At 40.9% G+C, this 25,080-nt stretch overlaps 1 protein-coding gene and 1 non-coding gene across 2 annotated transcripts in view; both read left to right on the top strand.

The window, feature by feature from the left end:
- Window positions 1-25,080, top strand: part of eif3s10 (eukaryotic translation initiation factor 3, subunit 10 (theta)) — a 52,498-nt gene that overhangs the window by 16,868 nt on the left and 10,550 nt on the right. Inside the window, exons 5-20 of the mRNA XM_055646942.1 lie at window positions 525-724; window positions 2,513-2,721; window positions 3,345-3,516; window positions 5,294-5,398; window positions 7,962-8,060; window positions 9,961-10,077; window positions 11,276-11,461; window positions 12,005-12,352; window positions 15,021-15,125; window positions 15,956-16,069; window positions 16,227-16,349; window positions 16,525-16,678; window positions 16,772-16,956; window positions 19,625-19,725; window positions 21,689-21,981; window positions 24,302-24,434. Of these exons, the coding sequence (XP_055502917.1) occupies window positions 525-724; window positions 2,513-2,721; window positions 3,345-3,516; window positions 5,294-5,398; window positions 7,962-8,060; window positions 9,961-10,077; window positions 11,276-11,461; window positions 12,005-12,352; window positions 15,021-15,125; window positions 15,956-16,069; window positions 16,227-16,349; window positions 16,525-16,678; window positions 16,772-16,956; window positions 19,625-19,725; window positions 21,689-21,981; window positions 24,302-24,434 (2,644 nt within the window). The remainder of the gene's footprint in view (window positions 1-524; window positions 725-2,512; window positions 2,722-3,344; window positions 3,517-5,293; window positions 5,399-7,961; window positions 8,061-9,960; window positions 10,078-11,275; window positions 11,462-12,004; window positions 12,353-15,020; window positions 15,126-15,955; window positions 16,070-16,226; window positions 16,350-16,524; window positions 16,679-16,771; window positions 16,957-19,624; window positions 19,726-21,688; window positions 21,982-24,301; window positions 24,435-25,080) is intronic.
- On the top strand, window positions 7,662-7,794 carry LOC129704413 (small nucleolar RNA SNORA19). The gene has a single exon (XR_008724724.1). It is a non-coding gene; the product is annotated as a small nucleolar RNA SNORA19 (small nucleolar RNA).

The raw sequence follows: 25,080 nt of genomic DNA, 5'->3' as shown, positions 1-25,080 counted from the left end.
CTGTCCGCCGCTTGGACTAGTAGTGTCGTCTGCCTCGACAGCTCCCAAAAGGGTGTGCCTGTTTTCATATGGCACAGCCACTGGGGTCTCCTGCACTCCATGGTTACTCCCCTTTCTCCAAGTCACCCACCTTCACTCTTCCTGTGTCCTTGGCGTGACAACCTCAATTAATCCAGAACTTAATTATTCCTGTTTTTCTGGTGGAGTTTGTGAATTAGGAATTATTTCCTCCTCCCATACCCGCTCCAAAAGGACTAAAAATAAATTTTACCAATACGTGTTGGTCAACTTGTTAAAATCTGAAATGAGGCCAGTGATTAACATTTTTTTTAACCTTGTTCCCACCAGTTCATTGCCTTTCTGTTGTTTGTCTTGTTACCCTGTATTCTTGATTTGTGTCATAATCCAATGTGCAAGAACAAACTTCAGGTAGCCGGGCTAGTTTTTGACTTTGTTTGGACATATGGTCTACATTTAATTAGTATGTTGTCAATTTTAATAAAGTAATATTTTACCTCTTGTAGCGTTCAAGTTCTGCCTGCAGTATACTCGTAAGGCGGAATTCCGCAAGTTATGTGACAACTTGCGTATGCACTTGGGACAGATCCAGCGTCATCATAACCAAAGCACAGCTATCAATCTCAATAATCCTGAAAGCCAATCCATGCATCTAGAGACGCGACTTGTACAACTAGATAGTGCAATTAGTATGGAGCTTTGGCAGGTAACACAAAAATTATTCATAATAAATATATTGTTTTCAAAGTAACAATATAGCTGTAAACTTAGCAGTGCTGCTTTTAAAATTAGCAACGTTATGCCTTGACATTTGATGCACAACACATTTAACTGTGGTAAAGCCTCTCAATATAAAACTTGATGTGAATATTCCCCACTTTGTTCATGAAACACAGAATGATCTTGTAGACAAATGTCTCATTAACAAGGAGAACAATCTCCATTTAAAAAAAATGTAATCTGTTAAAATCTGTTGTATCATGTAAATTCTGGTAAATCAATGTCCTAAGGATATATCCTTACCAAATTGTGGTGACGTGAATTGGATGCAATATTTATATTGTGGCCCTAACCATATCTTTATGATTCAGCATAAAGTCTGTGCTTTTGTACATGCTGATCACACTTTGTGGCCATGTGATGTGCTAAATATTCATTCTTGATGAATCTGCAATGATCTATGTATGTCAGTCCTCGTCCCCGTTTTATCCTCCTGGAGTCTCCACATTTCAAATGACTATATTGCCTGTCCCTATCCCTTCTGTCAAAATGTCTTGCATAGCATTTGTCTAAATTCCTCATGTCATGTATTTGTTCAGCTAGGTTATCCTGCATCCTGTTGCAGATGACTGGTATCACCTTAGTTTTTGTGTATTTTGAAAACAATCTCTATTTCAAAATGGAAATTCTTTATTAAAATAGTCAGCGATGCTCGTGCTGACCCTCGGAGAACACCATTATTGTTCTCCAGTCTACTGACTATTTCATTTGGATTTCTTTCTTTAAGCCAGTTTGTTGCCCAGCCTTGCACTGCCCCACTAATGCATTAATCTCAATTTTGCTGACTAGATTTCCAGATGGTACTTTGTCACACATTTAAAATCTATTTTGACAATATTTACTTTTTGATAACTATTCATCTTCAAAAGAAGGTTTTGAATAGATTTGATTTGTTTTTTGTAATTTCATGCTGCCTCTCATTAAAGGTACTTAGAGATTTTAGTCAATTAAGTTTCCTACTTTTAGTTTGAAAATCTTACTCGCAAGATTAAACTGACACGCCTGTAGTTGCTAGCAATGTCTTTCTGCTCTTTCTTGGAAAAAGTGGCATATATTCTACTTGCCAATACTCTGGCACCTACCCTGTATCTGGGGAAGTGCAGGAAATCATGGGAAGTCAACTTAGTTTAGTTTTAGTTTAGTTTAGAGATGCAGCGCGGAAACAGGCCTTTCGGCCCACCGGGTCCGTGCCACCCAGCGATCCCCACACATTAACACTATCCTACACCCACTCGGGACTATTTTTACATTTACCAAGCCAATTAACCTACGAAGTTCTTGAATGTAGGCCACCCTGACAATCCAGTGATTTTTCTTGACACGCTAAGCCACCTTTCTGGTGATTCTGTCTATCAGTTTTCACCCCGCTCATTACCGCTACCATCTTTACTTCTACCAATGATTGTCTGCACCCTCTCAGTAACGATTCTCGAAGTATTGTAGATCTTCTAGCCTTGCCCTGAAGCACCTAAGCACATATTTGCTGCTTTTGCCCTTACAAATCCCCCCCCCCCCCCCCGCACTTCCTGCCCTCATTTGTATGCTTGAGAAAGAATTGGATTCAACTGAACCATCCCTGAACTTGTATTAAGACCATGGTTTAACTGGGCAACCAACAAACTGCTGCCATAATAGCTGTGGGTATTGTTCACCTTAATATTCAATGATGCGTGAATTAAAATTCAGGATTTACTGAAGTATGTTTATTTTACAGGAAGCTTTCAAAGCAGTTGAAGACATTCATGGATTATTCTCCTTGTCTAAGAAGCCTCCCAAACCCCAGTTGATGTCAAATTATTATAATAAAGTTTCCACTGTATTCTGGAAGTCTGGGAATGCGCTATTTCACGCATCTACTCTTCACCGATTATACCATTTGTCCAGAGAGATGAGAAAGAATCTTTCCCCAGAGGAGATGCAGAGGTGCAAAAATATTTATAAATATTGATGAATGGAGAGATGCTATCTTTAGTTTGCAATCATTTGGAGAAAAAACATAAAAATCCAATGGAACACTTCAGCGATAAAAGGATTGAGAGGTGTGCTGATATCCTATATCCCACATCACACAGTGACAAGATGTAGGTTCACACCTGGCATTTTCTCGTGAGAGTTGTCAATCTCTAGAGCTCCTTGATGGGACCATTTCTTCAGGATTTCTAAGATGGTCTATTATTTAACTTTGATTTTGATATTTCTTTGGTATTAAACCACATTTTTTAAAAGTTGCAGCAAGTAAAAGGAATGCAAGTTAGAAAGTTCTATCGTGATAATTGAACAGGTTTCAAATTTGATAGAATTTGCTCGCAACAACATAATTATTTTATCAATTTAACTAGATCTTTTAAATACACAAGCACAATCTTGTTAGATGCAGTAAATGCTGGAGTGTTCCAGAGGTTTGTCATCCAGTTCCCCAAAATATCAAATTTGTAATTTTCTTTAAAGTCATGTCATTTAGAGATTACACACAATATCCATTTTATATTGCAACATTAAGGCTGTTTTTACTGTTTATTTATTGGTTTTATTTTCTATGTTTAAAGGATGTCTACCAGAGTACTTTTGGCTACTTTATCAATTCCGATTACCCCTGAAAGAACAGACATTGCCCGGTTATTGGACATGGATGGTATTATTGTTGAAAAGCACCGACGACTAGCTACATTGCTGGGACTTCAGGCCCCTCCAACGCGGCAAAGTTTAATTAATGATATGGTACAAAATGTTCCTGACTTTTTATCCTAGCAGAGCAAATCATTTTTCCTGACTTTTCTTTCCCCGTTTATTCTTGGAATGTGGCACAAAGACGATCCAGCTCGTGTGTTGTACGTGCATATCAGTCAGACATAAAGAATAAGTTTATTTCTGTCCTAATGGGCATTGAAGAACCATTTAGGTTTATACAGCAATCAGTTAGCCAGTTTGTCGCTTTTTCCTCAGCTTTTTGTTTAACATAAACTTTCTAACTCGTTTCTAACTTTACACTTTCTGGTTTACTGGGTGTGTTATTTCAGCATTAAAATTTTTTTTTAAAAATTGTAATTGTTGATGAACTGCTAGACATGTGCTTCCCAGATGCTTCCCCAAAAACTTGACTTTTAAGTACATTTTTACAAACAGTTAATTTTGCTGAATTCTGTATTGACTTTTCGAGGAACGTTTAATCTGACTGAAATGTTTTAAATTCATAAATTTAGGTCAAATGTTGGATTACAGTACAGAAATAAAGCTATCGATGCTGGAAATCTGAATACATGTCAAAAACTGGTCGAAATACCAGTGCATTGAAACTTAATGTTGATATACTTTCATCTGAGCTGCAAAATGTCAACAGGAAAGGAAGTGAGGTGGAATAGATGCATTGTGGTGGTGGGGGGGGGGGGGGGGGGGGGGGGGGGGGGGGGGTAGAAGTGAATGCAAGGTATGTGATGGGTGTATGGCCAGATCCAATTTATTTCAAATCCTATTGTCACTTTTTAAACTTGAACAGCTGCCTTAAGAAGGACCTCGACCCGAAACATCACCCATTCCTTCTCTCTGCCTGTCCTGCTGAGTTGCTCCAGCTTTTTGTGTCTGTTGCCTTAATTCTTAAAATTAGTATTGGCGCAACATGATCAACGTGAATGTTAACTTTTCTTCTCTGACCACACACTAAGTGAACTGAATAATTACAATGTTTTATGGAGTACCTGGAAATAAGCACATTTCATTACCTTGTTCTCAATCATGGTGAGATTCAAGGTATTTCTTATGTGCCAGAATAAGACTTGAAGGTTAATAGCAATGTGGCTGGTTAGTTGTAGCTACAGTTGCCCGTTAGCCTTCTGACAGAGGGAGCTCTAGCATTTTGAGAAGCTTAGTAAGCCAGGTGCATGCAATGTCAAATGAAGAGATCATTGTGACAGTAATTAGTCAAGTAATTGGTCTAAATATTTTCGTATAAAATAATTTAAACTTTTGAATATGAGTATATTTTGAGTATGCTTGAATTGTGCCTGGTTTGGCAAAATACTCTTACATATCTGGCAGAAAAACCTACTCTTTCAAAATAAAACTTTCCTAACAATTCACATTCATTATTTCTGTTGGCTGTATGTATTCTTTCAGTTTCATGAAAGCCAATTAAATTATTTAAGATCAAATTCATGATGAATATTTAAGCGTTGAATTACTTTGAAAGTAATATGTATCAATTAAGATCTGACATTTCCATCAGATAACTAATGAGATTTTGCACAATTATTAAAATTAGATTGCGTTTGGTATCATGATCAAATTACTTGGAGGCTATCACAGAATTAAGTCATAGTGTTGATTTGATGTGATATATAAAGTTACAATAAGAATATGAGAAATTTAACCATTTGTCTTGGATTCTCATAACTTTTGTATGATTTCTTTGTAAAAATATTGGGATCTTGACATTTCTTTGGAAAGCATCTTTAAAATTTCAATGTCATTTATGAGCCTTTTTGTTTTAAATAAATGCAAGGTGCGGTTCAATGTGATGCAGTATGCAGTACCTGACGTGAAGGAAGTCTTTAACTGGTTAGAGGTGGACTTCCACCCACTCAAACTTTGTGGGCGTGTTACTAAGGTAATAATCGCACATGACTTTCCTATTGTGCATTTGAACTTTCAAATTATTTCTGAAAGTGTACGAGGTGCTCCCCACTTCATGCAGTTAAATGTTTATCCGTCCATTTTTGCAGATTGTGGACGCCTTAATTAAATATATGCCATAGTGTAAATGCACACATTCTCTCTGGAATCAAGAACGGAGAAAATGCTCTTAACTGCCCTAGCTCTAGCGTTAAGAACGCAAGGAATCCAACAACTCTAAACTGAAAAGCTGTGAATGTGGCCTCTCAAGAATTATTCAGGAGTTATAGAATTATGCTAGGCTTTGATTCAAACTAGAATCAATCTTCAGAGTACCAGTTTAGTTTAGTGATTCAGCGCGGAAACAGGCCCTTCGGCCCACCGAATCCGCACCGACCAGCAATCCCGACACATTAACACTATCCTACATACACTAGAGAAAATCTACATTTATACCAAGCCAATCAACCTACAAACCTGTACGTGTTTGGAGTGTCAGGAAACCTAAGACCTCTGAGACGCCCCATGCGGTCACGGGGAGAATGTACAAACTCCGAACAGACAGCACCCGTAGTCAGAATCGATCCAGGGTCTCTGGCACTGAGCACTGTAAGACAGCAGCTGTGCCACCATGCCGCCCCTAATGTACAGGCAAACAATCTAGCAATGTTACAATTTTTTAAGATTTTAAAAATCAAGTCTAATTTATCCCATCAGATAAAGCATAAAAAGAAGTTTAATTTGACACCTAATTCAACTTTCATATCTTCAGTATTAAAAAAGCTATGGCCATTTTCATACTTGGAAATTAGCATCTTGTACCCAATTGCTTTTCCATTGACTTAACTCAAAAGCTGTGATCGGGGACAGTCAAAAGCCCATAACTTACTTAAAAATTAAGAGAACTGAATTTTTTTTTCAATTATTATAGATTGAAGCATTCTGAAACAAATATGAAACTATCTTACATGGATGACTTGAAATTAAAGCATATAATTAATTAGTTACCTAATTGTAGCTAATTACAAAATTCAATTACTAGATCTCAAAATCTATCAATTTCTTAAGAATAGATTAACATTTTTAAATAGCCTAAGTGTCCAAATAACATTCATACAAGAATTCACAATACAACATAATTTTGAAATCTCATTGTCATGGATTTATGGGCCAAATGGAAGGAATTTAGTCTTTAATACCCGTAAATTAATGGCCATTTAAATCATCTTGCTAGTGGGTTTTTCTGGAATGCGATCATTTGGAAAGTTGCGGTTGCGGTGAATTAAACTCCATATCGGCAGGAAAAATACAGCCGGTTCGTATGGGGGAAGAAATCATCGTTTCGCAACGTAAAATGTGAATTAAAGGCATCTTAAGGAGCACTTTTATACATAAAATAAACGGCTTTCATTTACCTGTCCCGTACCTGAAATCCGAACAAACAGTACTGTCTGCAGAGCCCAGGCTCTGGCTGGAAGGAGATACGATTTGCAAACTGATATGACCATCAGATTTTCTTAATGCAGCAATGGAACATAAAACAATTGGGGGGGGGGGGGGTTGTAACTGGCCTACATCAAACATGGTCAGCTTAAGTTATTTTGTGCTATTGTAATATGGATAAAAGAAGCTTTCACGCCAGGCTGATTTTGTCATTTGGCACAACAGGCATGATTGTAGGCTATTTGCTGTCTAAGATTAATTGTACTATTTGTGTACTCAGTCGGCCCTGTTAGCATTAGTTTTGGTGTCTGGGTGCTCTGTTCTCAGAAGTCTTTCGGCCATTCTTATGAATTACATTGTTGCAGCAAATGTGTTTGAACGTTTAAAGATACTTTGTCAATTACTGTACCGTGTGCTTTATTGTAAATATGTCATTCAATGGAACGATTTGACTAAATCAAAATATTGAAGTAAGCCCTGTCATTGCAGCCACTGAAATTGTGTTAAATCACCTGCTGTTATCTTTATTATGAGTATATAAATATGATGTGCTTTGAGTTGAGGAACATTCTACCATATAAGTCTCCACGAGAATGTCTCCTTGTGATGAATAAAGACCTTTTATATTCAACAGCTTTAATCTCTCTCGGTTCACTAGTCATTACAGGCCAAGTCATGTTTCAGTGCAAAGATCAAAAGATTTTTCAGCAAGGATATCAAAAGGATGTAGAACAAAGATATGTAAATGGAGTTAAGATATTTTATCTTGAGGATATGTAGCCCTATTTGATAATGTAATTTGTTGCTGTGTGAGGCAGCACGCTTTGATATCCTGCTCTTTGTCTGTTGAGAGCAGTGATATTTTTAATGTGCTAAAGTAGAGCTGGAGGTTAATTAGCAGATGGTCTAACTACATTTGCCATAACTGCCAGTCCCCTCCATACACTGAGAATGCGACAAAGCCGCTTCCTTATTGATGGTCATTTAAAATAAATATTGCTAGCTTTTCACTGCCAGGAATGTTATTTTTAAAATGTTGTTTGTATCATTGTATACTGTAGAATATTTTTCATAAATTGACTGAGTTGATCTGGCATCCCCATGTTCTCCTCCAGGTTCTCAATTGGGTTCGAGATCAGTCAGAAAAAGAACCGGACCTTCTGCATTATGTGCCTCACTTGCAGAACAACACTATCCTTCGACTTCTTCAGCAGGTGTGTATGTGGTTAGGTTGGACTACTTGTGGATTTTAGCTCTTTGGAATTAAAGTTGAATACAAGTGACTAGAGTTAAATGATTTTTTACGGGTTTGTGGATGTTATTTTAATAATTGAGTCTTGAATTGCCAAAGATTAGAAGGATATGGAATTGTGAATAAATGGGATTAAGTATTGGGTAAAATAGGTTGCATGGAATGATAGACCATAGGGTCTGTTTCTGTGCTGTGGCAAATTATTTCTGTTGACATGTGCAGATTTGTGCCTTTATATTCTCGATCCCTGTAATATTTCTACCAGCAGCTACTCCATTTAAGATTTTTGAAATTGAGATTTGTTCATGCAATTTATAACTGGAATATTTGTTATACTGCTGGTTTTATGAAAGAAATCGTAGGCTGAAATACTGAAGCTGGTCACTTTATCTTGGCAATTGATCCCCAATTATTTTCTCTGCCTCACTTACCTATGGATGTTTTTGGAAACTAAGAGCAACATTCTCACCTTCAAGAATATTAACCTCCAATTGTTCGTGTAAAATCGCAACTGTCCTACCGCAACGGATTTCTGGTTTTGCAGCTAAACAAAATGAGAAAAATGATTAAATGGGTTACATTCTCCTCAAATAAATATTAATTTTTTAAAAAACTGCATGATAGTTTAATTTTGACGAAGTCTCAGATTTTCATGCATTTAAATCCTCATTAGAAGCGTGTTTTCTTGCTACCATCTTGTATGTTACTAAGGCTATGGACAATGCTATTGTGCATTTGAAGTTTCGGAAAGAATTTGGAAAGAGTGTAAAGTATCCTCTCCATGTGGTACTATTCTAGTTTAATGTTTTTTTCCAACCTTTTTGAAGGTTGTGGATGCTTTAATCAAAAACAATAAATTAATTAATAATAGTTAACTACTATTTCCTTGAAGGACAAGAGGAAAATACTCTGAACTGCTCTGGTGTTTAAAGAGTGAAATCAGGAAGATTTGTTTTCCCGGATGTTCGAGGTTTTCAAAATCCTAGAAATCTAATCTGAAAAGCTTTTAATCTTGGATCATTTTGTTTTCAGTGCAGTGGTCCAAAGATTTTTGAGCATTCGTGTCAAAAGATATAAGAGCACCAGATTTGTTTAAAATAGATGAGATATTTTGAGGTTTGAAGATGGTTGGCTTATTTTCAAAATGTATTGCAGCACGTTTATATATCTTGCTCGCTATCATTGAGAGCAGTGATATTATTAATGTGCTAAAGTAGAGCTGGAGGTTAATTAGCAGATGGTCTAACCACATTTGCCACAACTGCCAGTCCCCTCCATACACTGAGAATGGTAGTTTGCAACCTATTATTCAACAAGCTACATCCTTATTGATGGTTGTTTAAATAATTGTTGTTGATGAGTATTTGTTTTAAAAACAAGCTGTTAACCTTTTATTGCCAGGAATTTTCTTGTATCATTGTATAATGCATAATATTTTTAGTTGCTTGACTAAGTTAATATTGCTATTGATAACTATATATCAGCTTCAGTTTCATCCCCATATGTTTAATCTTTTGGACACCAGCATTGTCTCTGGGATCAGACGGGAACAGTGTGCGTCCAACTTCATACTAAGCAACAACACAATTATCCAAGTCTGAAGGAGCGTCGCGACCTGAAATATCACCTATCCATTCCTTCCACAAATCCTGCCTGACCCACTGAGTTACTCCAGCACCATGTGTTTTACGCAAGATTCCAGCATCTGCAGTTCCTTGTCTCCACTGCAATACCTGGTTTATTTACACAGTTGCAACCAGTTAAAAGTTAGTCAAGGCTTAAATCTGTACTTGGACTCTGAAAGGCATAAAAATAGAAACTTTTAAAAATCCTGTTTAACCGCGTATTTTTGCTTGCCACAGGTGGCCCAAATATACCAAAGTATTGAATTTACTCGATTGGTTTCCTTGGTTCCATTTGTTGATCCTTTTCAATTGGAACGTGCTATTGTTGATGCTGCCCGGCACTGTGATTTGCAGGTAATCCCAGAAGCTGCAAACATTGACCTATGCACTAATGTTAAACTTCTGCTAATATTTCAAATATTGTGTTTAATTTTCTGGTTAAAATGTAATAAACTAAATTATTTGTTCTTGTTTGGACTCTTACTGTTTTCACACATTGGCAATCAATGGAAATTACCGTACTTCCCGCAATGAAGACGCTATTTTTAACCCTAGAATAAGGCCCGAAAATTTACCTGCATCTTGGAGGCCAAAGGTTAGATTGTTAGCCAAGAAAGATAGACTTGGCGATTCCTCAGTACAGCGGCTGTAAAAGGACAGCACCGCCGAGCAAAACTGCAGCTAGACCCGGGGCTCACTAGCAACCTGGGAACTGCAGCTAGACCCGGGGCTCACTGGGAACTGCAGCTAGACCTAGGGCTCACTGGGAACTGCAGGTAGTCCTGGGGCTCGCGGGTGACCTGGGAACTACAGCTAGTCCCAGGGCTCGCGGTCGACTTGGGAACTACAGCTAGTCCCAGGGCTCGCGGTCGACTTGGGAACTACAGCTAGTCCCGGGGCACGCAGGCGATCTGGAAACTGCAGATCGCCATCCGCTCACAAACATGGGTCCTGCCCCCATGCAAAAAGGTTGCTGACCCCTGGACTAAACCAAACCTTGATCCTGTCCCGCCAGCCTTTCTTCAAAATGTAGCTAATTTTTCAAGATGGGGGTGCGTCTTCGATGCAGGTGCGTCTTTATTGCCGTGAAATACGGTACTCCTTGGTGATACATTATGATCTCTGAAACGTAATTAGCCATTTGCACTGCTGATCAAACAATTTGTATGAAATTATGTTAGTTAATACGATACCAAGAATCTGACCAAGTGCTAAGTAACTTGAACGGCTGAATTGAAGATCCATTCAATTTAACTTTACTTAATTTTAAATGTGCTTGCAGCTAAATTAATTCCAAGTGGGTATTGTAAGTACACTGAAATGAAATTTAAGTTTATTAGTATAATTTGAAAGGAAGATAACAAACATATTTTATTTGCCTGTGGATTCTGTTAATCTACTGAAAACATGAGATTGAGAGAGTGGTCAGGAAAATGTACAATTATCAAAGCCGTAAATTATTAAAGAACGTACTATTGGATTAAGGTTTGTACTGCTGAATAAAGGGAAAATGACTTTTTCTGTCTTTGTTCATTCTCCCCTTTTGTTCCAGGTTCGCATCGATCATTCTTCCCGTAATTTGAGTTTTGGCTCCGACCTTAATTATTCTCCACGAGAAGATTCACCTGTGGGTCCCTACCTGCAGCCAATGCCCTCTGAACAGATTAGAAGTCAACTGACTGCAATGTCTGCTGCATTAGCCAAAGCTATTCAAGTTGTTAAACCAGCACACTTGCTTGTAAGTGCTTTATAAAAATAGATTACCCAGCAAGCCAATTCCATGATCTGTTCTGATTGGACAAGCTATAGGAATCTTAGTGGTGCTGTATGCTAGTTAAACTTGATGAAAATGCATACATTCCCAAAGTATCATTGCACTGTTAAGACTATTCTCCTATTACAGTTTTCTGAGCTAAAAAAGGTGAGGGATGTGTTCCTGTAGTGAAAGTATTGTCAAATTTAAGGTTATTTATTTTTATAAGTTCTTAAAAAAACGGTTTTGGCAAACCTTTTGGGAACAAAAACACAATGCTTCGCAGTGAACAAGAGATTATTAGTGCTCCCTTGTTGCTCCTTGTCTCATGAATGTTTAAATTATATCATCTGTCTTAAAGTTGGTTGATCTGAGATCGGCAAACTGCCTAGCCTGCTTGGCTGAGCTGTTCGAGACTCTGGTTTTGTCTTTAATGAACCCTCTAACTTGTACAAGTTAAATATCTGGGAGTTATAAAAGTGGATAAACTGCTTGCATTCATACCGCTCCCCATGTTTCCTTCTTTAGAGTGAAAAGGAAGAACAGCACCAACAGGCTGTCAGTGCTTATTTGAAGAATGCCAGGAAGGAACATCAGCGTATCCTTGCCCGTCGGCAGACTATTGAAGAGCGAAAGGAGCGCTTGGAAAGCCTGAATGTTCAGCGAGAGAAAGAAGAAATGGAACTGCGAGAGGCAGAGCTTCAGAAAGTCCGCAAAGCTGAAGAGGAACGTTTGCGTCAGGAAGCACAGGAGAGAGAGAAAGAGCGCCTCATGCAAGAGCATGAAAACATCAAGCGGAGGCATGTGCGGGAACGGCTGGAGCAGATTAAAAAAACTGAACTGGGCGCTAAGGCATTTAAAGATATTGACATTGAGGTAAGATGTTGCTCTACATATATCCATCTCTAAATTATGTGCTTGCAATTTTAGTTTGGAGTGTAGTTTAGAGCGATGACATGGAAACGGGCCCTGTCGGCTTACTGAGTCCACACTGACCATAGATCACCTGTTCGAACTAATTCTGTTATCCCACTTTCACAACCACTCCCCGCATACTAGAGGCAATTTACAAAGGCCAATTAACCTACAAACTGACACATCTTTGGGATGTGGGAAGAAACTGGAGTACCCGGAGAAAACCACAGTCGCAGGGAGAACAGATATTTTGTGCAGATCGCTGTGTGAAAGCAGACCATTTGACTTAACCGGTCCATGATGGCATTTATGCTCCCTCGCATTTATCCTCGCTCATCTATATAACAACCCTCTACCCTTGTGTGGAAGGAAGTGCAGATGCTGATTTGTACGAAAGATAGACATAAAATGCTGGGAATAACTCAGCGTGTCAGGTAGCATCTGTTGATCTCTGGAGAAATGGAATACGTGACGTTTTGAGTCAGAACCTTCAGTCACTGCAGTCTGAAGCAGGGCCTGGGCCCAAAATGTCAACTATTCCTTTTTTCCAGAGATGATGACTGACCGCTGAGTTACTTCAGTATTTTGTTTCAACCCTCTTCCCTTCTACCTTATGTGCTGTCTAGCTGCTATGTGTCTCCTTATTATTGCTTCAGCTATTTGTGGGAGTCAGTTCTATGTTCTCATAACTTTAACTCAGTGGTAATTTTACCAATCTGATTTTCTTAGTGACCTGCATCTCATGTGGGAATACACTAGCCACACTCAAAACCTTTAAAGAATTCAATTTATAATGCCTTAGGCGGATTTAGGATATTCTAAAATATATTAAGGTCCACTTCCGATTTTTCTGCAATTGATGATTCAGCATCTCCTTTTAACTTGGGCAAAATTAGGAGAGTGCACTTGAAATCACCCTGAAAATGTGACACCTTGTCTGGGTGAGGTGGCCGATTTTTACCTCATTGGGACTTCCTTGCCGATCGGTGAGTTGAATTTCCTGCCTGCTGCCGGGTCTCTGGAACTCTGACCTGGCCTGAGTCGGCAGGTCTGTTCCCATAGCCGACGGCGAGGCTGAGTTTGTGGGTGAATATCTCGGTCCCCCAAGGCCGTGACCTTTGGTCCAGCAAAACGATTATTACCCCAAGGCTCTGAAATCAAGGGTGCTGGAAAATTGTTGGTAGGACTGTACAACTTATTAAGTACTTTCGGCTTTAACTGATACTGTTCAATGATATTTTAAGTCAGAGAATTGTCGTTAACAAAGTTTATTCCTAAATAATACCCTGATGTTAACTGAAAATGTCCTCCCTTCCAGGTTGAGGATTTTAAACTAATTTGTATTTTTCAGACATAACCTTTTAATGCAGTGGCCCAACTCTGATCAGTAGCTATTTATTTATTCATGTTATTTTGGAACTTTCTCCACTACTCTATTTTGGACATTTAGAATTTGGTGATTGTATAAAATTTTAGGTGGACAAAAATTCTGGAGAAATTCAGCGGGTGAGGCAGCATCTATGGAACAAAGGAAATAGGCGACGTTTCCGGTCGAGACCCTTCTTCAGATTGATGTGAGGGTGGGGGGGGCGGGAAGAAGAAAGGAAGATGCGGAGAAAGTGGGCTGTGGGAGAGCTGGGAAGGGGAGGGAAAAGAAGGATAAAACAGGGATTACCTGAAATTGGAGACGTCAATGTTCATACCGCTGGGGTGTAAACTACCCAAATGAAATATGAGGTACTGCTCCTCCAATTTAAGGTGGGCATCACTGGCCATGGAGGAGGCCCAGGACAGAAAGGTCGGATTTGGAATGGGAGGGGGAGTTGAAGTGCTGAGCCACCGGGAGATCAAGTTGGTTATTGCGACCCGAACGGAGGTGTTGGGCGAAGCGATCGCCAAGTCTACGCTTGGTCTCACCGATGTAGAGCAGCTGACACCTAGAGCAGCGGATGCAATAGATGAGGTTGGAGGAGGTGCAGGTGAACATCTGTCGCACCTGGAAAGACTACTTGGGTCCTTGAATGGAGTCAAAGGGGGAGGTGAAGCGACAAGTGTAGCATTTCCTGCAATTGCAAGGGAAAGTACCGGGGAGGGGGTGGTTTGGGTGGGGAGGGACAGATTGACCAGGGAGTTATGGAGGGAGCGGTCTCTGCAGAAAGCCGAAAGGGGAAGAGATGGGAAGATGTGGCCAGTGGTGGGATCCCGTTGGAGGTGGCGAAAATGTCGGAAGATTAATTGTTGTATGTGACACCTGGTAGGGTGGAAGGTGAGGACAATGGGGACTCTGCCCTTGTTACGAGTGGCGGGATGGGGAGTGAGAGCAGAGTTACGGGTTACAGATGAGGCCCTGTTCCTCCTCATCTATAGTAGAAGAGGGGAACCCCCGTTCCCTGAAGAATGAGGACCTCTCCGATGCCCTGGTGTGGAACACCTCATCCTGGATGCAGATGCGGCGTAGACGGAGGAATTGGGAGTAGGGGCTGGAGTCGTTACAGGAAGCAAGGTGGGAAGAAGTGTAGTCCAGATAGCCATGGGAGTCAATTGGTTTATAGTAGATGTTGGTGGCTATTTATGAAGGCACATTTTTATCTGTTTTCTGCATGATATCTAATCCCTTATTACTTTACAGGACCTTGAAGAGTTGGATCCAGATTACATAATGGCCAAGCAGGTTGAACAGCTGGAGAAAGAAAAGAAGGAACTTCAAGAACGTCTGAAAAATCAGGAAAAGAAGGTGAGCAGACAGATTGCATAATGAATGAGCCACTGTGATAAAGGAAAATTATGATATTTGTTTGACTTTTGGTTTGAGGCCCTTCAGCCCACTGAGTCCATGCCAACCAGCAATCCTACACACTAGGGGCAATTTACAATTTTTACCGAAGCCAATTAACCTACGTACCTGTACATCTTTGGAGTGTGGTGGGAAACCGGAGCATCCGGGCGAAACCCACGTGGTCACGGGGAGAATATACAAACTCCACACAGACAGCCCCTGTGGTCAGGATCAAACCCAGGTCTCTGGTGCTGTAAGGCAGCAACTCTACCGTTGAGCCACCCTGCTGCCCAATCTTCTTCTTATCGAATCCACACACAAAATTAGAAGTTGTTCAGCCAGAGCTGAACACACTTCTGGGCATCTGCACAATGGTGTCGGTCTTGCGCTTCTTGTGCGTGGTGGTGGAAAGATTGGTGGAAACAGGGCCGCGGTGTGAACGCTCTTTCCTTGACTCCACTGCCCAATTATCTGATTTCTACCAGATGCTGCTTTTAATGAATTGAATGAACCTCCAATACTCCGTGAAAGGCTGAAAGCTACATGTAGCCATGGGCATGTATTCCCAGTTATTGTCAACCATTGGAAGGGGCAAATTCAAGATCTGCAAATTCAAGATTAGAAACATAGCAGTGTTTTAACAAAAATGCGGTTGTTTTAAATGTGTGAAAATAATGTACACCAGGCTACTTTATTTTAAATATAAGATTTTTAATTAATTTATTTTGAATATCGTGTGTTCTTAAATCAAAGATCAGCTTGGAATGCACTTTTTTTTTGTTGCACAGATTGATTTTTACGAAAGAGCTAAACGATTAGAAGAAATACCTTTGCTAAAACAATCTTTTGAGGAACAGCGAATAAAAGATATGGAGTTGTGGGAACTTCAAGAGGAAGAAAGGGTAGGTGATATAATTTGTAAACACTACTTTTATTACTTCCCTTCCTCCTTGCTTTGTTTTGAAGACTTTGTTTATTCTTGATGTTGTAATTTGAGTATATTAAGCTGTAAGTGGCTAAATTGCATTTGCATATAGTTGAAGATTGTTTTATTTCCAGATTACCAATATGAAAGTGGAGCGTGAAATGGCATTGGAACACAAAAATCGAATGTCGAGAATGATGACTGATCAAGAATTGTTCCTTGAAAAGCTTATGGCTTCACGGCGCACAGTGTATGAGGTCTGCAGTTTTTTTAAATATTGCAATTTCTTGTTAGAAATTTGTTTTGTTTTTTATTTGTGTTGGATTACAATTCGTCCACATAAAACTTATTGTAGCAATGAATTGTTCCAATCACTGCTATGTGACCTGCCCTTGCAATTCTTCCCTTATTTTCTGCTTTTTCTGAAAAAAGGAAAAACTGAAGAATTTCCAAGACAAGCTCGATGAAGAACGGCACATGCGTTTGGATGAACGCAAACGAGAACGTAAAGAGGAAAGACGCAAGGTTTACTATATAGAAAAAGAGGAGGAAGCTCAGAGACAAGAGGAGGAAAAGATTACGAAAGGTTTTAATATGCATGTATAATGTTCGTAAGTCAAACTCAAACCATGCAAATTGTTACAAAGTGTGGATTCTAATTTGGTGTTTCTTGATGCAGAACGGGAAGAGAGGGAACGCACTGAGCGTGAGAAACGGGAAGCTGAAGAGCGCGAATACCAGGAAAAGCTACGAAAATTGGAAGAAATTGAAAAGAAACGACGCCAGAGAGAGTTGGAAATTGAAGAACGAGAACGTCGTAAAGAAGAAGAAAGGAAAGTTAATGACGATCAAATGCGCAGAAAGGTAGTAGTTGTTCATTCTTATTTGCATTTATCCTCTCGCCTTTCAGATATTAAGAACAGGTACCACTAATTGTTTAAAAAAGACAAAAGTGCAGGAGTAGCTCAGCAGGTCAGGCAGCATCTCTGAATAACATGCGTAGGTGACATTTTGGGTTGGGGCCCTTCTTCGGCCCAAATAGAATTACCCGTTTTAATGAAATCAAATATGTAACTGTATGTGTTGTCAAACATAGTTCACTTGCTGAGATTTCTCTGACAACAATAGAAACATAGAAAATAAGTGCAGGAGTAGGCCATTCGGCCCTTTGAGCCAGAACCACCATTCAATATGATCACGTGTAAAAGGGAACGGCAGATGCTGGTTTAAACTGAAGATTGACACAAAGTTGGAGTAACTCAGTGGGACAGGCAGCATCTCTGGATAGAAGGAATGGATGACGTTTCGGGTCGAGGCCCTTCTTCAGACAATATGACCATGGCTGATCATTCAAAATCAGTACCCCGGTCCTGCGTTCTCCCCCTAGCCCTTGATTCCGTTAGCCCTAAGAACTCTCTTGAAAACATCCAGTGAATTGGCCTCCACTGCCATCTGTAGCAGAGAATTCCACGGATTCACATCGGGACCATTTTACCTGTATCTAACCTGCCCAATCCCTTAAGAATTTTATATGTTTCTATAAGATCCCCTCTCACCCTTCTAAATTCCAGTGAATACAAGCCCAGTCGATCCATTCTTTCATGATATGTCAGTCCCGCCATCCCAGGAATTAGCCTGGTGAACCTATTTCTATGTTTCTCTGGGTTATTGATTGGGGACGATCAGCCATGAATGGCGGTGCTGGCTCGAAGACCTGAATGGCCTCCTCCTGCACCTATTTTCTAACCTATGCTGCACTCCCTCAATGGCAAGAATGACCTTCCTCAAATTAGGAGACCAAAACTGCACACAATACTCCAGGTGTGGTCTCACCAGGGCCCTGTACAACTGCGGTAGGACCTCATTGCTCCTACACTCAAATCCTCTCACCATGAAGGCCAACATGCCAGTTGCTTTCTTCACTGCCTGCTCTACCTGAATGCTTACTTTCAGTGGCTGATGTACAAACACACCCAGGTCTCATTGTACTTCCCCTTTTCCCAACTTGACACTATTCAGATAATAATCTACCTTCCTGTACTTACCACCAAAGTGGATGGCCTCACATTTATTCACATTATACTGCCCACTCACCCAACCTATCTAAGTCACCCTGCAGCCTTATAGCATCCTCCTCGCAACTCACACTGCCACCCTGCCTTGTGTCATCCGCAAACTTGGAGATGTCACATTTAATTCCCTCATCTAAAGCGTTAATCTATATTACTAAAAGTCTGTTCTTGACCGGTTTTGGCTATCTGTGCTGCGATATCCGAGAGAACGCCGCCACCTACTGTCGTCATTTTTGGCCACCTTGCTCAGAGCCCCACCCCGCCGTATGTGTGCCGAGGATTTTTCTGTCGATGAAAAATTGCAGAGATATTAATGTTTTTACAAAATTCCCCATTCTCTCTGCTGGAGACAGGGGAAGGGACTATAAAACCAGGAAGTGTTGTGCCTCAATTAGTCTCTGCAAGCTGGAGCTCTATCAATTAGTCTCTGTCACTCTGAGCTCTGAATGACACTGAAAAAATGTCTATAGCACTGTGAGTACCCTTAATTTGGTTTGAAAATGAAAAGATAGTTAGTTTGAAGTAAAAAAGCACTGCCTGCAAATGGTTGTTTGGGTTGAATTAAAAAGTCTCCCTCTCCCTCTCCCTCTCTCCTCTCTCCTCCCTCACCTCTCTCTCTCTCTCTCTCTCTCTCTCTCTCTCTCTCTCTCTCTCTCTCCCCCCCTCTCCCCTCTCTCTCTCTCTCTCCCCCTCTCCCTCCCTCTCTCTCTCTCCCCCCCTCCCTGTTTCTGAATATCCCTCATCCCTTCCCCCCCCCTATCTCATTCATTCTCTCTCTTCTCTCTCTCCCCCCTCCCTCTCTCTCTCCCCCTCCCTCCCCTCTCTCTCTCTCTCTCTCTCTCTCTCTCTCTCCTCTCCCTCTCCCTCTCTCTCTCTCTCCTCTCTCTCTCTCTCCTCTCTCTCCCCTCTCTCTCTCCTCCTCTCTCTCCCTCCCTCTTGTTTTCCTCTCCCTCTCCCTCTCCCTCCCTCTCTCTCCCTCTCCCTCTCCCTCTCTCTCCCTCTCCCTCTCTCTCCCTCCCTCTCCCCCCCTCTCCCTCCCCTCTCCCTCTCCCCTCTCCCTCTCCCTCTCTCTCTCTCTCTCTCTCCCTCTCTCTCTCCCTCTCTCCTCCCTCTCTCTCTCTCCTCCCCTCTCTCTTGCTCTCTCTCCCCTCTCCCTCTCTCTCTCTCTCTCTCTCTCTCTCTCTCTCTCTCTCTCTCTCTCTCTCTCTCTCTCTCTCCCCCCTTCTCTCGCCTCTCTCCTCCCCCCCTCTCTCCTCCTCTCCTCCCCCCCCTCTCCTTTTTTCTCCTTTTCAATTAAAGTTGATGGAATACTATTTTGTTTTTAACTAATCATTTGTGTGCAATGGAATTCTATTGTAGAATTGTCAGAAGTGAAATTTGTGGATTTTGAAGAAAACATTTCCATTTTGAATGGGAATTGTAATTCCTTAATTTTAACAGTTTGCTTGCATTCTCATCAGGATACGAATCGCTGGAGTGACCGAGATAATGATCGAGATGGCTGGAGGGATTCCCGTGTTATAGAAAGAGACAGTGAATGGAGACGTGGTGGAACTGATGCGTATGTAGTTGTTGTAACAAAGTTATCAAATTGTATAGCATTGAATGAGGCCTTCCAACTTACCATTAAATCCTGTATCAGGGCTTAAACTTATCCTTCGCTTCTTTGAAAGGGCAAGTTTATCTATAAGTATTGCGTATTACTTTTTTAGTGTAACTCTTAAATGTCCCTTGTAGCTTTTTGGGGCATTGCATTGCAATTATAATTTGCTGGAATTCAGTTAATTTTCAAATAACTGTTCTTTTACCAATTGAATTCATTATTATGTTACCGACAAAAGAAGGGTATAGGGATTCCTTGAAACTGGTCATAAATCACATACACTTTTATAACTCTCCTCCATATCCTCTTTATAAAACTGCAGGTGCTGAAAATATGCAATAAAAGCAATGCTGGGGGTATTCAGCTGGTCAAGTAGGATCTGTGGGGAGGGAAACAATTAGATGGTTTTGGCAATGACCCTTCAGCTCGGTTTCTCTGCAGTTTTCACTGACGTGTGGATTATTTCCAGCGTTTTCTGTTTATTCCATTTGTTTCCTGTGAAGTGCAGCAATCTACTAATCTCAGCCTTTAGTATAGAACTTTTGTAGTTCTCCACGATAAAGAATTCGGGAAATTTACGGCCTTCTTCAGTTGCTCTTCAGTTTGAACTTGCCAGTCTCTTGTCCTACTGCTCTTGCCCATTTTGCACCTGGGAGGACTAGCCAATCAATGTCACCATATCTATCCCTCAAGAATCTTGACATTTAAACAAGATTACCTCATTCTTCCAATCAATGATATTCATCTTACTTTGTGCCTTCTTGGTGGGCAATCTTCTTGTAATCTTAATCAATCCAATTAATCTACTTTGCACTAACGCTACGACTAATGTATCCTAGGTAAACAGTAGGAATACAGATACTCTTGAGAATCCTGCCAAAGTCATGTACAATATTGTCAAGGCTGCTTCTGTAGCTCTCCCCCTCCCCCAACCCTGGGTTAGTCAGCTACCCTCTACTATCTGGAAGTTTACAGTAGCCACCTTTTAACCTATCAAACAGTATTTCATGGGTATGGGAGGAAGTACAAACACAAGGCAGATACTAGCATAACGTTTACTAAACATTTGGACAGGTACATAGATAAGAGAGGTTTAAAGGGATATAGGCAAAACACAGGCACTAGTGTAGATGTGGCATGTTGTTCGGCATGGGCAAGTTGGGCAGAAGGGCCTGTTTCCACGCTCTATGACCTTGGGTAAACGCATGTGATCATAAAGAATGTACAAACACCTCAAAAACAACACCTAGAAATTAGTATTGAACCCAGGTCCAAAAACTGGCAGCAGCATTAACTACTGTGCCAAATAAACCAGTACACCAAGATCTCTCTACCTATCTCTCTACCTGTCTATTCTATTAACAAACCTCATCAAACATTTTCCTTAACCTTGATTTTAAGAATTTTGGCTTCTCTTATTTTCATGCAACTGAATTTTCCATCCTTGGTACCCTGTTCTCTAAGCCCTTTTAACATCTAACATCCTAAAGTGTGTATCCATCATTGGATGCTGTATATTGGATACTTTACCTTGGATGAGGTTCAATTAGTGATTTCTGAAGGTTTGCCAAAACGTCCTTGGTTTCGCACATGCTGCTTCTATTCATGTTATGTTTCATAAATGTGATGCTACCTTCAAAGATTATATATATGAACCATCACTTCCCCATTTTGCTCTTCAGAATTGTGCCATTTGGTGTATTCTGCATTTCAGCACATTCCTTAACGTTTCAATCTGACTTCAAATGTAGTCTCACTATTTCACAAATCCTTTCCCCTCTGAAAGGTCTCTACTCTCATTCTCAGTATTGCTCGCTTTGAAATCTTTCTGTTTGCTGCGGTTCATATCTTGAAACTTACAGAAGGGTATAATTATGAAGTCTTCTAACAATTTGTCCCATGTTCTAATTTCCTCCTCTAGAGAGTGGCGCAGAGGAGAAGGCCGGGGCTTTGATGAAGAGCGGCCTGCATTCAGGCGAGGGGAGGATCGGGTCCGACGAGATGATGATAGGGATCCACTGTTCAAGAGAGGAGATGATGATCGGAGTACGCTGTTTAGAAGAGGTGATGACGACAGGGGATCTTGGAGAGATGATGACAGACCACCTCGCCGTGATGATGACAGACAACCTCGCCGTGATGATGACAGGGGCCCTCGGCGAGCAGATGATTCAAGACCTGGCCCATGGAGACCAATTGAGAGACCTGCTACAGGTTGTTTTTTTAGCTTTCGATTTGGTTCTACTGAGGCAGTTGTGGTTTATTTTAATTTTCTCATAGGATGAGGATGTTAATTAAAATGTAATGTCCTTGAAAAAAAGTATCCACTTTGAATTGCTGCAGGGTCCCTGCTATGAGATAGGGACTTACAGGATGTTGACCAGCGACAGTAAAGGATTTGCATTTCTTAGTATCTCTACGAGAAGATGGAGATGATTATCTTTCCTTGTATCGACTGCGCCACAACCGGGCACAAACCTTGTAGCTGCAGCATAATTTGCAGTTTATTGCAGCCATCATGGGCAGAAGTGCAGGATGTGAGAGTTTAAGGTGGTGGACAAGTCAAGTGCATTGTTTTATTTTGAGTAGTGCTGAATTTGTGTAGTTGTTGCCACAGAAATGTGGAACGTATTCTATCATACTTTAACTTCCAGGATTCATCGTCGAAACAGACCCTGACCAGACTTTACATACCCTTCAATCCAGTGACGTGCGGTGATGTCAATGGCTGGGGAGGCACTGGCTTCTACCCCATCCTAACGTGTGTGTGTGTGTGTGTGTGTGTGCGCGGTCTGTGCGTGATGTGTGTGTTAGTGGTCTGTGCGTGATGTGTCTGGGAGGAAAGGAGAGAAGAGAGGGAGGGAGGAAGGAGAGAAGGGAGGGAGGGAAGATAAGAAAGGGAGTGGATGCCGGGGTCCTGAGCCGAGAGTAGATTACTCCAGCGTGAGGCCCAATTGGGAGCTCTCAGCGGCCCAGAGCCTCCGAATCGGCCGCTACAAATCAACTAATCAACCTACCAGTCAGCGCCACCCGCAGTGGAACCCATTGCTGCGCCACCGCAGCTGAAGCTACTGAATGTGGAGGGAGAGCAAGGCAGCGTCAATTACGTGAGCCTACGTAATTGACGCTCGCTCTCCCTCCATTGGGCTCAAGACACGCCCCCTCAGTGAGGCAAACGGGATAGCTGCCTCCCCTGCTGCTTTTTCATTGCAGTTTTATGAAGAGACCAGTGAGCCTAAATGTAATATATTTATGTGAAATAAGTTACCTGGACTATGGAAGGTGAGGACATGTAATGAATGGGTTTACTTACACACATTACATTGGTGACATACAGAGAGATAGTAACAGGCACACGCTTATTGCCTGCGCTCCATACAGTTTCTGAGGGGTTACGCAACCAGAGGGGAAGCTCAGCTCGCCGCTGCCTCACCTGTCATCTCTCCCTGAATTTGCAGCAGAGCTGTGCAAATTTAGCGATTTTGACTATAAAAAATGATTGGATTCGTATAGAAATGACATTTATAACAGATCAGTGGAAAAATCTTTATTTATTTTATTTTATTATTATTTTTCTCGACTTAACAGCTATTTTCATTGGGAGTATGACAGGTGAGGCTCTGCCTCCCCTGACCACACGTCCCTGCTTCAATCCCGTTCTGTTGTCCCAATTTCTCATCCACTTCCTATACACTGGGGGGTAAATTTTACAGATGCCAATTACCCTATAAACCCACAGGTTTTTGCGATGCCCGGGGGGGATGAAACTGGAGAACCATGAGGAAGCCCATGTGTGAGTGTATGCAAACGTCCCACAAACATTACTCGAGGTCAGGATTGAACCCAAATGTCTGGTGCTCTGTGGCACCGGCTCTATCACTGCGTCACTGTGCCGCCCTTGCACCTTACAGAAGGTGGAAAGTCTTTAGTGAAGGAGTGAGGAGATGAGTGACTCATTGCAGACGACCAATTTTCTGTTCTTTCTTAGCCACGGGTTCTGCAGATCCAGTTACATTGTTGGTAATCGTGATCCCCAGGTTGGTGATAATATTAGGAGGAGGAGATGGTTCATTGCCGGTTATTGGCCAGTTCTTCAAAAAGAATCACTAAATTCTGCACGTGGCATAGACTGGTTCATACTCAAGGAATTGTAACTGTAACTGTATTTTGTGATCATCAGTAAATATTGCTACTTCTGAACTTATTTGAGTTGTGGACATTGAAGTTTAGTGAGAGAAATTGTATGGCTAGAATGTTTTTCTCTTGATTTAGGTGCTGCTGGTAGGTCCAGATTATTGTCCGTCCCTTGTTTTGTATCGGCGGCCTGTCTCTATGCATCATGAAATTCTTCAACAGAGACAACATAAATATTGGTATAATTAAAATGTAGAGCTATAAAACCTCTAATGTACACACCAGCGTTGCTTAATTAAGACAAATGATGATATGCACAATTTTTTGGGGCAATTTTTCATCATTAAGCAAAAAAGTAATACCATAAAGAAACGAGTATAATTTTTTCTTTGAATCCAAGGTGGTGGATGGAGGGAGAGAGAAAAAGCACGTGAAGAAAGTTGGGCTCCACCCAGAGACATTAGGTCTTCAGAAGATAACCAGGATAGAGAGCGTGACCATGATCGGGATCAAGATCGACGGACTGCAGTTAGGTTTGTAGCTTGAGGATTAATAACATACTTTGTCTTCCTGGCTAATTCTGCTAATTGCAGTTCTACTAATTACTTTCATTCAAGTATCGAGGATTGATTTAATTTGGTGTTTTTCATTAAATAATTGTCCAGGTGTACCTTTGCTAGACAGTTAAATATCCCAATTGTATTGCAATACATCTCTATTTCCATTTCAGATTTTAAGATCTGGGTGAAAAATGGATATGGACAGTACATTTAACCATTTTTGTCCTAGTATTTTTTTCTTCTTCATCAGTTCTGTTTTGATTTCCCATAATTTGAATGCAGATGAACATCCTCTGGCACTGTAGCTAAATGGCTATTATTTACACATGAACTGTGACCCTTGACAACGATGAGTAGATATTGTGTAGGCAAAAAGCCTAGTCCTGAACTTAACCAGCACCAACATAGGTATGCTTCCATTTAGGTAGCAACCAGGCAATGCAACTGACTTTTGTCAATGCTGTTTTGACTCTAGGTACAAAGCCAAAATCAGTTTGAAGAACGGTCTCAACCCTAAACGTCACCCATTCCCTTTCTCCAGAGATGCTGCCTGTCCCACTGAGTTACTGCAGCATTTTGTGTCGAAGCTAATTATAACATTGTTACTGACCCACCCGAG

Source organism: Leucoraja erinacea, chromosome 15 (assembly GCF_028641065.1).
Source record: "Leucoraja erinacea ecotype New England chromosome 15, Leri_hhj_1, whole genome shotgun sequence".
Classification (NCBI taxonomy): Eukaryota; Metazoa; Chordata; class Chondrichthyes; order Rajiformes; family Rajidae; genus Leucoraja; species Leucoraja erinaceus.
This window is presented reverse-complemented; position numbering and strand designations above follow the sequence as displayed.